Here is a 15154-nt window from a genome sequence, read left to right on the forward strand (position 1 = left end):
GGACATTTGGGTTGTTTCCACCTTTTGGCTGTTGTGAATAGAGCTGCCCCTGCGAAGTTTATATATAGCAGGGAGGTGACATTTCATTGTTAACAGGATCCTGCTGCTTGGGGATGAGGTTGCAGAGGGAAAGGGGGGAGGGGAAGGTCAGTTAGGGTTCTCAGCCTTGATGACCCAGTGGGATCCCCTGGCGGGTAAAATATACACCTCAGTGCGGTCAGAGCAGAATGAATGCCCAGGTGATTCTAGAGTAGACCGAGGGTTGAGAACCATTGGGCAGAAGGTTGTATCCACCCTCAGGGTGGGCAGTGGTGCTGGTGATGAAGGGATGGGGGGTGAAGGGAAAGAAGAGTCTCATTAAGTGTACACTTGGGGCAGAGCCCCAGTTTGCAGATCGTTTGGATGAGGGTTCTGAGCCAGAGGGAGGAGTCAAGGGTGGAGATTTGAAGCAACCGGTTAAAGGTGATTTCATTGACCTAGATGGACAGCACTGCGGGAGGAGCAGGTTTGGACAAGGCAAGAAGTTGGGGTTGCCTTGCTAAGGGTGAGGTCCCAAGAGCCATCCCTGCTGAGAAGTCACATAGGCAGGGGCTAGCTATGTGCTCAGGTGGTGTAGGGGTTCGGAAGCCAAGAAGCCTTCCAGAGAATCAGGATAGCTGGTAACTGGGTTGGGATTTGAAGGTGGGTGTTATTTCAACAGGCAGAGACCTGGAGGGAGCAGTGAGAATGAGCAGGTGGGTCATACTGGGGGAACAGGTGAGCCATATGGCTTTGCTGAAAAATAGAGGGATGAGGCTGGAAATTCAGGTATGGCATCAGCTAGAGGCGGCCTGATGAGGAAGTCAGGGGTTCATTTAATAAGTTGTGGAGAATCACTGGAGGTTTTTTGAAAAGGAGCGGTGAAAATGGTTGTAGCCAACATTTGTTTTGAATGCTTTGTTTATGGCAGGTGTTTCACATCCATTATGTAATTAATTTAATCTTCAGTACAGCCCTCTGAGTTAGGAACTCTCACTAGCCCTGGTGGCCAGGTGGAGAACAGGTGTAGAGAGTTAAGTCAGCTATCTGGGGTTCAGCTAGGATGTGACAGAACCATAGTCACTGCCAAGCAGCTTGGGCCCACACGCATGTGCTTAATTACCTCTTTATGAGGCTCTCTTTTGGGGTAGAAAGGACAAAATATGAGATGGAGTGGACTAGATATGGAGGAGGGGGGGATGGGAAGATAAAGAAGGTTCTGGAATATTTTGATTCTGAGTAATGGTGGAGGAAATAGTCACCTAGCCTCTGACCTTAGCTCCATGCTCAGGCTCTCTGCACCTCATTCACTCTAAGCACTTTTGGCCTTTTTTTCCTCCTCAGAAACATCCAGCTGCCAAGCTCAGGCCTGCTTCAGGGCCTTTGTACTTGCTGTTCCCTCCACCTGGAAGCCTCTGTCCCCTTCAGCTCAAATGTCACTGCCTCATTGGACCTTTTCCCATCCTGCCACTCTCCTGTCCCCTTATCCTGCTTTGTTTTCTTCATAGCACTGGTCTTCTTTTCAAAATTTATCCAATTCATGTATTTGTGTAATTGCTTATTGCTTCCTCTGCTTAGCTGTAAGCTCCTGGAAAGCAGGAGCAAACGACAGTTAAGTCTGGAGCTTAGAGGGAGAGAAGGTACTCTGTGCGTGTTTGTGGATTGACTGATCAACCCAAAACCCAGTGCCATCGAGTTGATTCCGACTCATAGCGACTCTGTAGGACAGAGTAGAACTGCCCCATAGAGTTTTCAAGGAGCACCTGGAGGATTCGAACTGCCAACCCTTTGTTTAGCAGCTGTGGCACTTAACCACTACACCACCAGGATTTCCATGTCTGGATCAATGGCAAGAAGAAAATGCATGCTTACTGATTAGAGATATATGTCTGAATTTCAAGTAAGAGGGTAAACCTGGGTATTTATATTTGGAATCTGCTACAGCAGTGGGTGAAATTATTGCATGACAATATTTTAAGGAGAGGAAAAATATTTAATATCTCCTGAACATTTACTGTATGTCTATGTTAAATAATCCTCAAAATCACTCAGAGGTAGACACTGTAATCTCCATTTTATAGATAGGGTGACCAAGGCACAAAAAGGTTAATAAATAACTGGGCCAAGTTCCCATGTAGTAATGGAGGGAGCTTGGAATGGATCCCCTCCTCCCCAAAGAGGTGGCTCCTGAGCCCACCTGTAAGCTCACAGCATCACTCTGTGCCCAGATGAGGTGGTAAGGAAGGACCAGTTAGAGCTGGAGTTGGTAGGCTGAGCAGTGGTGTGGAAACTCAGCAGTGTTGGAAATCAAAGGTCAGCAAGAGGTCAAGGAAGGGAGAATCAAAGACTACCCTGTTGAGGCTGATTCCTGGAGATCAGCTGGTGACATTTTCTCACTAAAAATTTAGTGTTCGAGAGCAATTTCTTTTAAAAAGGTACCTACAAATATAAAATGAACACATGTCAGAGATTTTATTTATCTGTGTTATCACTGGAGCCCTGGTGGCACAGTGGTTAAGACCTCAGCTGCTAACCAAAAGGTCTGCAGTTCAAATCTACCAGCTGCTCCTTGGAAAACCTGTGAGGCAGTTCTACTCTGTCCTAGAGGGTCGCTATGGGTCAGAATCGACTGGGCGGCAATGAGTTTGGTCTGGTTTTATCTTTCTATTAAGGAGAGGACCAGCGAGATATTACCGTGCATTCAGAGGAAAATTCAAAGTACCGTACACATAAAGAATGATAAAATGAAATTTACAAATAGTTGCAAAAACTGGTGAAACTTGTCCATATCTTCAAGGCAGTAATCATTTGCTTTCTAGAAGACTAAATTTGCATCATAGACAAGAATCATCTGCAGTACTATTACTTTTGTACAATTTACAAAGCTGTAAGGTAGCTTCAAAGACAATGAAAAGCACAGCTAAAAATATGGGCGGGCTAGTCAGGATACCCAGTAATCTTTTTCCGCTCATTTCACAGTCTTCCATGATTTTTTCCCCAATATTATATTTATTTGTTTATTTTTGAAGAGGCAATATTTATTCTGAGTGGTTGAAATTCAAAAGATATGGAAGAGTATAACAGGGAAGTCTCCTTTCCACCTGACGCCTAGCTACCCAGCACCCCTTGGATGCAACCATTGGTAGCAGTTTTTTAAGTTTGCTTCCCTGGGATTCTCTGTACACTTGTAGTAAGGAAACATTAAGAAAATAACCAACCAACAAACAGAAAAATAACAACAAATGGCACTATGTTCCACATATTGTCCTTGCTTTTTTTTTTCCAAGTCAATAATGCATTTTAGAGATTGTTCCAATCAGTGCATAAGAGTTGCTAGATTCTTTTTCATGGTTGCATAGTATTCTATTGCATGGCTGGGCCATATTTATTTAACCGGGCTCTTACTAATGGCATTGGTGACTTCTGAGTAAACAATTGATTGATTTCATTGGAAGGGATTAGGAGCGGGTGGGTGGGGAGGCAGAGGAGATCTCAGTTTTGTTATCAGTAAAATGGGTTGATGATTATAATGGTGCCCACCTCACAGAGTTGTTGTGAGATTAGATGGGTTCGTTTATGTGGATTACTTAGAACAGTACCTAGCATGGTATAAGTGCTGGTAACATGTTAGCTAAACCCATCAGTATTTATTATTTCCCTCCTTTGGAAAGTTCGATGGTAAAAGAAGAAAACTGAATTGAAAGGACCCAGAAAATACTTTTTTTTAAGACAGAAAAGCCCTAACTTAGTGGGCAGAGAGGGAAATAGTAACGGCAGCTTGACTGAGTGTTGAGTCTGTGCTTTATAGGACTAATTTGTCAAATGCTTCTAGTTGGTATTATTATTGTTTCCGTTGTACAGACAAGAAACTCAAGGCACAGAGAACTGAGTAACTTGAACCAGGTACACAGCTGGGAAGTGGAAAACCTGGTATTCAAACCCAGGCAGTCTGTAGCCAGCAGTCACACGCTTAACCACTGCAGGGTTCTTTCTGGCCCTTGATGTGGGGAAGAAAGGAAAAAGGTTAAAAGTACGAGAAACGGCGAGCTGTCGAGTTAAGGCTCAGATGAGAAGGTGTCCCATAGAAGGCGCAGGGGGAGGAGATGCGGGTGCTGGGTGTGGGAGCCCTTTCTCCCAGGCAGATGAGAAGCAGAAGGAAGATGCCAAGGCCCAGAAGAGGGAAATGGCATGTGTGTGGTGGGTTTGGGGAAGTGGGAGATTTACTGACAGAAGAGGGGGCAGAGTGGAAAGCAAGTGCCAAGGCCCTGAAGGAGGAGAGAAAGGCAGGTGGAAAGACAGACGGACAATCGCAGTGGTCTGAGCAGAGTGAGCCACAGCAGATGAAGAGATGACGTCAGAGATCCAGGAGGAGGGCACTGACTCTCTAAGGAGGCCTGTGCTTTTTTTTTTTTACTCCGCTTGCAGGGAGGATTTGAGCTTCTCCTCTGAGCGAGATGGGAGCTATTGATGGATTTTAAGCAGAGGAGGAAAAAGATCTGACTTAGGTTTTACAAGGCTCTCTGGCTGCCTGTGGAGATTGGACTGTGTGTGTCTGTGCACAAGCATTTGTGAGGGCAGAAGCAGAAGGCTCAGGTAGGAGGTTATTGCAGCCCTCCAGGTGGGAGAGGAGGTATAATTGAGCAGTAATACAAGTTTCCACCACCTGTCAGTGTGTCAGACTCTGGGGATTTGTGTGTTGCTATGATGCTGGAGGAAACCCTGGTTGTGTAGTGGTTAGGTGCGCCGGCTGCTAACCTGAAGGTCAGCAGTTTGAATCCACCAGGTGCTCCTTGGAAAGTCTATGGGGCAGTTCTACTCTGTTCTGTAGGGTCACTATAAGTTGGAATTAACTTGACAGCATTGGCTTTGGTTTGGGTTTATGATGCTGGAGGAAACCCTGGTGGCATAGTGGTTAAGAGCTACGGCTGCTAACCAAAAGGGTTGGCAGTTCAAATCCACGAGGCGCTTCTTGGAAACCCTATGGGGCAGTTCTACTATGTCCTATAGGGTCGCCATGAGTTGGAGCCAACTCGATGGCAGTGGGTTTAGTTTTTGACTTTTTGAATAATACTAGAGAGGGAGCCCTGGTGGCACAGTGGTTAAGTGCTCAGCTCCCAAATGAAAGGCTGGCAGTTTGAACCTACCAGCCACTCCTTGGGAGAAAGATTTGGCAGTCTGCTTCTGTAAAGATTACAGCTTTGGAAACCCTATGGGGCAGTTCTACTCTGTCCTATAGGGTTGCTTGCAGTTGGAAGTGACTTGATGGCAATGGGTATGATGCTGGAAGCTATATATTTCAAACACCAGCAGAGTCATCCACAGTAGATAGGTTTTAGTGGAACTTCCAGACTAAGGTGAACTAGGAAGAAAGGTCTAGCGACCTACTTTTGAAATTTAGCCAATGAAAACCTTATGAATCACAACAGAATATTGTCTGATATAGTGCTAGAAGATGAGCCCCTACGATGGAAGGCACTCAAAATACACAGCGGCCACAACAATGGCTCCAGTACACCAGTGATCATGAACACAGCAGAAGACCAGGCAACGTTTTATTCTGTTATACATGGGGTCGCCATGAGTCAGAGCTGGCTGAACAGAAACTAACAATACATGCTGGCACTGTATTAGGCTCTGAGGACTCCTTGGTGAAGAATTCAGATAAGGTCTTCAAATTCTTAGTCTACTGCAGGGTTTCTCAACTTTGCCACTACCAACATGTGGGATCAGCCAATTCTTTGTTGAGGAGCCTTGGTGGTACACTGGTTAAGCTCTCAGCTGCTAACTGACAGGTTGGCGGTTCGAACTTCCCAGCTGCTCTGCAGGAGAAAGATGTGGCAGCCTGCTCCCATAAAGATTGTAGCCTTGAAAAGTATATGGGAATAGTTCTACTCTGCCACTGTGAGTCAGGACCGACTTGACAGCAATAGGCTTGGTTTCTGGTTCTGAAGTTCTTTGTTGTAGAGGGCTGTCCATGATGTTTAGCAGCATCCTTGGTCCACTGTATGCTGATAGCACCTGTCCCCCCACTCCCTCACCGTGATGACAAAAACAGGTCTTCAGACAGGCTAGGGATTGTGCCAAACTGCCCTGGTTGAGAGCCACTGGCCTAGTGGGAGACAGAAACAGGAAATAAATATGATCAGTGATAGGAAGGAAAAAAAAAAAAGAAGAAGAAAAAGCAGGGAGAGGTCCCCAATCATTTTCATTTTGTTCCTGCATCCATCACCTCTCCTCTCCTCTCCCCACCCACGTTGTGGCCACCTGCCCGATGGGTCACACACCACCCACCCCTGCCCTCTCCACCAGCTGTTTTTGTTTTTCTTCATCCTGCCATTTGCTTAACCCTACTAAACCCAAACCAAACCCATTGCCATCGAGTGGATTCTGATTTATAATGACCTACCAGTCCCTTCTAAACCCAAAATCAAACCCATTGCCATCGAATTGACCCAATTCCTAGCGGCCCTATAGACAGAGTAGAGTTTTCCTTAGCGTTTCTAAGGCGGTAATCTTTACGGAAGCAGCCTGTCACATCTTTCTCCCAAGCAGCGGCTGGTAGGTTTGAACTGCTAATCTTTAGGTTCACAGTTGAGAACTTAACCACTGTGCCACCAAGGTTTCTCTGCAGCTCCTCCTAGAAAGAATTAAAAAAAAAAAAAAAACTCTCCCGGAGTAGACCTTTCTTCCGAGGTAGCTAATTGCCTCACTGTGGCTGTAAGGGGGCCCTGTGCTGAATTTGCCTCAGTTTCAATCGGCCAAAAAGGAACAAAACAAAACAAGATATTTAAAACACTTCCCTGTCTCAGTCCTGTCCTTACCCGCCTAACGGGCAGGGAGGCCTGCTGTGAGCTTGAGGCAGATAACTCCCAGTGTGCTTATTTTCATAGTCAGCAAACAGGCTATCTCGGGATGCAGCTTGCTGAGGCCTCTCCTGCTGCTAGCTGCCTGGCTGTAGGCCAGCGGGACTAGAGAGCCATTTCCGGGAGGCCAGGCCTCAGCTAGTAAGGTGCCGGGGAAGGGAGCTGGGGCCAGCCCTTTCCCTCCTGAGAGACCAGCTTATCGCCATGACACTCTGCTTCCTACAGCCTGATTCTATCCCCTGATTCTCTGTGTCTCTCGGGAATATTAAGAGAGACATGGTTTAATCTATTTTTATTAGCTCATTGCTTATTAATACCACCACAAAACCTGCTTGTTTAGGCCTGTGCTGGCTTTTCTACCCAGAGGCACGATGGTTGCACTTTTTTCCTTCCGTTTCATTTAAATCAAGGTTTCTCACCCTTTGCATGGTGGGTATTTGGGACTGGATTATTCTTTGTGATGGTGGGCTGTCCTGTGCATTGTAGGATGTAGCAGCATCCCTGGTCGCTACCCACTAGATGCCAGTACCCCCATAACCCCTAAGTTGTGACAGTCAAAAATGTCTCCAGACTTTGCCAAATGTCCCCTGGAGGGTGAAACTGCCCCTGGTTGAGAGCCAGTGATTTCAGGGACTATAAAAGCCTAATTTTAGAGATGGCAAAGTGTACCCCTTGACATCTCCCTGGAGGTTTGTAGGGACCAGGGACCTCTCTCTGGATCTCAGTCTGTACTGAGAGGGTTCGAATCAGTCTATTGTAAAGGTGTTTTCCAGCACTTAAAACACATTCAAAACAGCTTAGATGGTGCAGTTGCTGTTTGTGGATTTTAGCCTCGTTGTTCCTGCTGTGCTTGGGTTGGCTTATCTTGTTTCTCTCTTTAGAGGTGGGCAGAGAAAGTGCAAGGTTTAGGGCTCTAGAGTCAAAACTAAGTTGGAAATCTGGCCCTCACCTGCTGTGTGACCTTGGGCAATTTACTTCACTTCTCTGGGCCTAATCTCTAAGGATCAATAGTCCCTACCTCATCACCTGGTATGAGTCAATCTCTGTAAAGCACTGATTTAGCAAGGCGCTGGGCCCAGGGCAAGCATGCAGTACCTGCTGGGGATTACTCAGTGCAGTAGGGGTTTAAGAAGGGCCCCTGAATGGATCTCTAGGTGGAGGCCCCTAACATTTGGTTTTCTTTTTTTTTTTTTCTGTTTATCAGCCACATTCCATCAAGCCCAGGAGTGGTCTTTAGGAGGCTTGCCTCAGGCTGCCTTTTCAATCCTATCCCTCCCAGGATTCCATCTGCCACCATACCTTTGTCTCCGTCCCAATTGCCGTTTCCCAGATAACCTCAGACCTACCCGGATGCCAGCAGCATTCCTCAAACAGAGCAGGGCTGCCAGAATAAGCCAGCAGCTTCCTGCTCTTTGCCCCAGAAAACATTTCAAGTGATCAAGTGATCAGAGGGAGGGAGGGAGGGGGAGGATGCTGCAGCTGCTTAGGCAACAAGCTTAATCCCTGGGTTAAAATCTACCGCGGGCACCAGCCGCGTATTCCATTTCCTGATAGGGCCGTGGAGTTGCACACAAAATCTGCCACGATCTCACAGTCCTGTACCTTCCCCCACAAGCAGCGCCCGCAGAGACAAACAGTATCCAATATGGGATGGTGGTGGTATGCCCACACAGGAGAGAGCACAGGCTCATTAGCTCTGGCCTCCGCCTCTCAGCACTCCCCCCATTTGATTTCTTTATGCACGTGCCCATCCCCAGGAAGAGTAGGCTCCCCGCCTTGTGGTGAGGCCTGGCCTGTTGTCTGGAGTGCTAGACCTTTGTCAGGCCAGGTCTTGGTGGAGCTGTCCCTCCCTGCATCTTGGTCTTTGCAGCCTAAAATCCAACAAAACCCTGTCCCCTTTCACAAAGCCTGGTTCCTGCCCTGCGGTTGTGTGTTTCAATTCCTGGCATGTCCCTAAGTCTGCTGGATATAATTCCCAGCTAGCAAGAATTTATGTGCATGCGGTGAGCTTCTGTTGTCCATGGGGTCGGGGGTGGGGGGCAACAGGGAGAACAAGAGATGAGCTGTTCTCTTTCTTTGTGGGAACAGTGTGGGGCTAGGAAGCCCACAGGTGCTAATTTTAGGACAGAGGAGACTTTTTTGCTCTGTAGCTTTACCTCGTGGCATATGGCTGCGTCACCTCTGTTGTTCCAGCTTCCTGTTTTAAAAAATCTTGTTAGTTAAGCACCTTGTCGTTAAAAAAAAAAAAAAAAAGAGGAAAGATAGGGTGGACATTTTAAGGTCCTTTTGGATTTGCCTTTTCTTTCTCAGGCTACAGCCTAACTACAAAGGGAGCTTTAGGGAGGAAACTGCCAAAGACCTTCTAATACTATTGAAATCGGTAGAGTTATAAGCAGCTCTGAGAAAGTAGTTAATATTTTACTGGGGAGCAGTGCCAGAGATGGGGGGGCTGCCAAGTGTGGGGCCGTGTGTGAAATAGCTGTTCCATCTGCCTTAGGGGACGAAAAGAAGCCGTTCTCTGTGGAAATAAATTGAAGCAAGAATCCTTATAAAGCTCATGGGATTTGGCTGCCCACCGTGGGCTCAGTTCCCCAAGAACATACATACAGGGGTGATTGTGCCAGAAAGGGCGAACCTGAGGGTGTAGGCCTGATGTATAATGGGGTTTCTTGTTCCCTCGCTGAGTTTGACATCTCTCTTTCTCCCTGTGGATTTAAATGGCTTCTCAGACCGAGAGGCACTGCCTGTGCCCTGGATTCAGAAGGTACACGCCTCCTTGGGAAGCAAAGGCAAGAGACACCACTCTCTCTCTCTCTTTCTGCATCTGCCGGGAGAGCTGCAGCTGGTATTTTTCCACAGGCCTTCTCTGCTATCTCAGGGCCTAGTTTTTCCCAGCCAGGCCCAGAGTCTGAGAGAGGGTTAATAGGCAGGAAGCTGAAGGCATCGCAGACTAATACGGAAGTCAGATTTTTGTTTAACTGACAGGTTTAGCAGGCCTCAGCGGTGGGGGAGGGGGCCGGGAGGGGAAGGGAAGTTTGTAGACTAGGCATGTGGCCTGCTAGGAGCGCGTTTGGCTTTTCTTAGGGTAAGGACTGAGAGGCGGCCCCCTCTTGGCAGCTTGGCAGGGAGGCAGGAACCCATTTTGGTTTTCCTTTTTGTACTGGCTGAGGGGGTGAGATGTTAGATTCCCCGCCGGGAAAATGGCTCTCTGGCCTGCTTTTCCAGGAGGCGTTTTGACCATGACTGTGCAAACTTGACCACTCTCTTCCCTTCCTTCTCTCACCAGCAGAATCCTCTTTCCTCTGAGAAGCCATGGCTGCTTTTTAATGATTTCTTGGGGTTTGCCTGTCTGTTTTCCCTCAGCTCCTCAGAGGCCTGCCTCAAGCCTTGCTTTCTTGCCCCCTTGGGTTGTTTCCTGGAGCTCCCCCCTCCTCAGCTTCCCCCTTGGAGAACCATTCTGCTGCATTGTTCTAGAAAAAGACCAGCCTTCCTCCCAGAAAAGGGCCGTTTCTGTGGAGGCAGGTGAGGATGAGCCCTTCAGCTCACCCCAAAAACTCTCTTTCCAGTGGCATCCGGGCCTCAGGCTTTGCTGGAGCAGGTCAGGCTGGCTGCACTGGCTTGCCCGTGCCGGGAAATCTAGCCAGGGTGTGGGAGAAGTGCGTCTGGGGGCCCCTTTCCCAAGTTTTTCTTGCTGCAAAAGGCCTAGCTTAGCCTGTCTTTTTCTATGCACAGGATGGCTCTTGCTCACCAGAGCCTCACAAAGATAATCGCTCAGGAAGTGTTTCAGCCAATCCGGGGCGGCTTTACACTCCGATTTGCCCGGGCAGCCAATCGGGGATGAGCTTTTATTAGGCGGCCAGATCATCAAGCCGAAGTGCCAAACCCTTTTTCTGTGTGAGAACTAGGAGCCTGTCCTCCATGTTTTATAAGTATTGACATTACACAGTGTTAACAATGCATCCACAGAGGTAAGCTCGACTTTTTAACCATCTTTTTTCCCCCTCCCTCTGAGACATCCGAATTGTGGGCGAGCAGTGTGATTTCTCTGTGGCTGGCCGTGCCACACTCCCCCCTGAGCACTTAGGTTAACTTGGAACTGTTTAGAGAGATTTTTTTTTTTTTTTTTTTTAATGTTGCCTTGGGTCACATGGCTCAGTAGCCATTAGCCATAGCTTGATTTTGCAAACTGGCAAGGGCCTGGCACACCTTGCCTTTCACTAGGGCAAGGTGTTTTGGGAATAGTTTGAAGCTAGATCCTGGTATGTCAAAAAAGAAGCTTTTTTCCCCCCTCTTCTCTCTCTTTCTCTCTCTCAGCAGTTTCTCTCCCTGTATTATTGTCTCTTGTGTCACATGCCTGCTGGGGGAAGAATATGGAAGGTAAGCAAGCAGGCTTCCCTCCAAGGGGAGCTCATGGCAGACAGCAAAGCAGGCAAGTTTACCTCTCCAAAGAGGTTCTGGGAAGGCTTGACTGAAGTTCTGACAAGCCAGGATGTGTGTTTTTAAAAGAACCAAACCCTCAGCAGAGCATGCTAAGGCGAGATGGGAGCCCTCCTGGGGCCTAGGTGGGTGGTGGTGTCTGCAGTATGGTCTTTTCATTCAGGGCTTCTTCCCTTGAAACTACCTTGTTCAGCCTTTTTTCCTGACTTAGGTTAGTTCAGAGTGTTCTTCTGCAAGCCAGCCTACAGCCAGCAAATGTTTCTTAAAGTGTTTTCTAGGCGTTGGAGGAAGTTTTTGGAGTAGGGATGGGGGAGTGGTGGTGGTGGTGGGGTGTTGGACAACATCCTGCAATAAATCTGTGAGGACTCTTTTTGAATCCCTTGGCTTTCTACTCTTGCATGGTTTTCAATGAACTAATGTATCTTTTGTCCTTGTATTCATTTTTCCTTTCCCTTTTTTTTTTTTTTTACATTGTATCATCCTCTGCCCTCCCCTGTGACAGAGTGCAGAGGAAATAAAATCATGTCTGTGGCTCATGACAGCATTCCATATTCAGTTGTTGTGTTGTGTGTGTGTGTGTGTGTTTAATAATACCATGTAACTGTTTAAAAAAATTTCCTTTTTGATCAAGTCCCAAATCTGCCAGCCTGTTCTCTTCTTCCTAACTGTGGAAAAATGAGACGGTTGCTTGAACATTTGTTGGGTAAGTAAAGCAATCCATTTCCTCTGTGACCATGGATAAAGAGTTTTGGAAACATTGGGGGTCTGCTTGCAATCAGGGGGCCTTGGCTCCAGCAACTGGGGGCTTTATTCCCACGAACAAAATGAGGACTTTTTATTAATAGTGTCTTGGATTTTAGGTGACTGTTTGAATCCACTGTTTTTCCAGATAACCTACAGATAGGACTGAAGATTACACTTCCTGTTTACCCTTAGCCAGGGGAGAAATGTTCAGTTCATTGTGACTTGATTCTAGACCTTTAATTGGGGTTGTTTGGATATGAGAACTGTGGGTAGGTGATCTGCTTGTGAAATGTAAATAAATGTGTTTGTTCTTATAGTCACAGAGCCCTAAACATTGGTGGGGCAGGAGTTGGAGGTGGTGGTGTCAGTACTTAGGTTTTAGGATACTTACGTGTAGTGCAGAAATGCCCCCCAGGACCAAACTCAGTTTGATTCAGGACTCTCCTTAGACTCCGGCCCTTTGCCAAGCCTGACCCACACATCAGTATGCAAGCTTGGCTTTACTTATTATTTCTCACTTTTCACATTTCTCCTCATTGCTTAATGCTGTAGCTAGAACTTAGAGTGAAAAAAGTAGACTCTTGTTTAGCGTTATCTTCAGAATTTCCCTAGAAGCTCACTCCATAAAATTTCCAGCTTGGCCACCAATCCAGTGTGACTGTAAATGCTGGAAATATATTTAGTTGCTGTGTTACACCAACTTTATGGAGACAATACTCCTTTTCTTTTAAGTTAGTGTCCACCAGCCCACCTTTTAGCACCAGTTGGAAATAAGGAGAAATGTACCAAATTCTAAGCTGAGAAAAGACTGTGTGAGGCAGGCCAGCTTCTTGAAATAAAAATGCAGGCAGTTCATGATGTTCAATACTTGAAATTGAACAGACCCCCGTACAAGTAAGTTGAGACACTTAGCTTTTTTCCTTTGTTCTTATCTTCTGTAAATGGAAATTATGTATCGAGGTTCTTGTGGCCTCCTTAGAAGCAATATCTAATCACAAGACTTCTGGTTTGGTGCCTTCAACGTTTGCGTAATATTGTTGGGCTGGAAGGCAACTTAAGGACAAGGCATTTGTCCTCTAAAAGCTTGCATTAAAATGGCTCCCACAGGTTTGGAAAGCAAAGATTTGTTTTCAGAAGTCCAGGGTCCCAGCAAGTTCTCAGCCCTGGACCAAGCTAGCCACTTTCCTCTGGTACTGTGGCTACCACCAAGTATGAGTCTGTAAAAAAAAAAAAAAATGTTAATTGCCTTCAAAGTAGCATTGTTTTCCATTTGCACTAAAGGGGGAAAAAAAAAAAAATGTCTGCATTGCAGCAGGGCTAGGTAGGGGCAGCAAGGCCGGCTCCCAGAGAGCAGCCCAATGGGGTTCCTCTCTCTAGCTTTTGAACCAATAGACTTGGAGGAAAGGTTAAAGATTGACAATTGCAGTGGCTGAACTGAGAATGGGCCTTCTGGAAGTTTCTACCGTCTTTGTTCCTTTTAGGAAAAGCAGATCCAAACTCAAGAGAGTCTCCCTGATTCCTAGGGCACCCCTCCCCTTTCCTTTTTACATCCAGGTAGAATGGTCTCTCCGCCACGTTTGTAAGTTGCAGACGGAGGAACAATGCTGGGCTGTTTTTCTTTCTTTCCCTTCTGCCTCCTCAGTCCCCAAAGAGGATGCACAGCTGCAAGGAACAAACGCAGACACACTGGAGCTTTTGATTCCTCTCTCTCTTTTTTTTTTTCTCCTTCAAGACCCTCCTGGATGGATTCACTTTTCTGCTTTGGGAAATTAAGTGGCGTTCACGTGGGGGAGGGGAAGCAATTGCTCTTATTAGCTCCAGAAAATGGTCAGCGTTCAGTCTGTAACTAGGAATTAATTATATATAATCACTCAGTAAACTTTCTGCAGAGTTTTTCTAATTGCTGAGCATGAACATAGCCCACTGGAGCCAAGTCCAGTTACTTTTATAATTAACAGTTCAAAGATTTGAGTCAGAAAGAGAAAAACAATGGAGCCTCTTGGATTATAAATTAGGGATGAAAACAATAGCTTTTTTTTCTCTCTTCTCTCTTGTATCCCGTTTTTCTTTTAAACAAGACATTCCCCCTTTCTTTCCCTTGGAGAACAGTGGGGAAACTGCTTCAGTTCTTAAAGAGGAGAGGGGGAAAATAAATCATTTTTTAAAAAGCGGGATGACAATAACCCAGAAAACCCTGAAGGCAAAGGTAGGTTTTTAAAGTCCAGCCACTTTACTTGTGTGCTGTCTTTGTTTCTCTTGCCTTCTTTCCTCTTCTCTCCTGGGGGAGAGGCAGCAATCATTTGTCAGCATAGGAACCCTAGATCCAGTTTTGCCTCTGGTTGACCGTGGGAATTAAAAAAAAAAAAAATGCAAAGGTGCCTTCGGTCTCCCCCAGCGGAGATTTATTAAGGGAATATGTTTAGAATCCCTTTGGTTGCCCATAAAATACAACACCCAGTGAGGATTCACCCTTGGCTTCAGGTTGCTAAGGCTGCAATTGCCCTTCCCCCTCCTCCCCACTTTCCTTCCAGACAAACAAGCCTGCAGGAGCCATGTCAGCCTCTGCAGCTAGCAGCGCTGCCAGGCTGTCTGTCCCCATCAAGATTACCTACCTACCGGCCGGCGCGACGCCAGGATCCCGTCCTGGCTCTGGCACAGCGGTGGGCACCATGCCCTCCTTTCACCCCTGGAGCTAAAAAAGCAGTCACCTTGAAACTCTCCACTCATGCCGGCAGAAAAGTCCTGAGGCCAGTCCTCAGACCTGTGTTCTCCTTAACATAAATGATATTATCCACTCTTAGGCTCTTAGTTCGGGCCCGGAAAGTGAGTTTTGCAAAACCCCTTTGTTCCTTCTCAGGGCCCTGTTGGGGTGGACAGAAATCTAATTTGTGAGTATCCTGTGCATTGGTTAAATGAGTGTTTTCCTTGTGTTTCTCCTCTGCAGACTCGGATTGTCCTCCCTTGGTGTTAACTGTCTTAGGACTGGCGGCTTTGGAGGGCTGGGTGTTTGGTGGCCGTTCTCAGACATATAAACAAGCCTTTTTAGTTTGGACTGAGAGCCAGGTGCAGCCCTTAGCTTGGCTTTTCAGATG

General features: G+C 46.7%; 1 protein-coding gene and 1 long non-coding RNA gene across 12 annotated transcripts in view; one reads left to right on the forward strand and one right to left on the reverse strand.

Moving 5' to 3' along the window:
* Positions 1 to 5969: 5969 nt before the first annotated feature.
* LOC126067561 (uncharacterized) lies at positions 5970 to 8258 on the reverse strand. Its single transcript, XR_007515434.1, has 2 exons — positions 8181 to 8258; positions 5970 to 6127 (listed from the first exon to the last, which is right to left on the reverse strand). It is a non-coding gene; the product is annotated as an uncharacterized LOC126067561 (long non-coding RNA).
* Positions 8259 to 9879: 1621 nt separating this feature from the next.
* ZMYND8 (zinc finger MYND-type containing 8) overlaps positions 9880 to 15154 on the forward strand; it is a 130313-nt gene continuing 125038 nt past the window's right edge. For 2 of the 11 annotated variants that reach the window (XM_049868768.1, XM_049868770.1), the window contains exon 1: positions 9881 to 10849. In XM_049868768.1, the coding sequence (XP_049724725.1) occupies positions 10836 to 10849 (14 nt within the window). In that variant the 5' untranslated portion in view covers positions 9881 to 10835. The other 9 variants (XM_049868769.1, XM_049868771.1, XM_049868775.1 and 6 more) reach the window with 7 other exon arrangements.

The sequence above is a fragment of the Elephas maximus genome, chromosome 25 (assembly GCF_024166365.1).
Source record: "Elephas maximus indicus isolate mEleMax1 chromosome 25, mEleMax1 primary haplotype, whole genome shotgun sequence".
In the NCBI taxonomy this organism is placed as follows: domain Eukaryota; kingdom Metazoa; phylum Chordata; class Mammalia; order Proboscidea; family Elephantidae; genus Elephas; species Elephas maximus.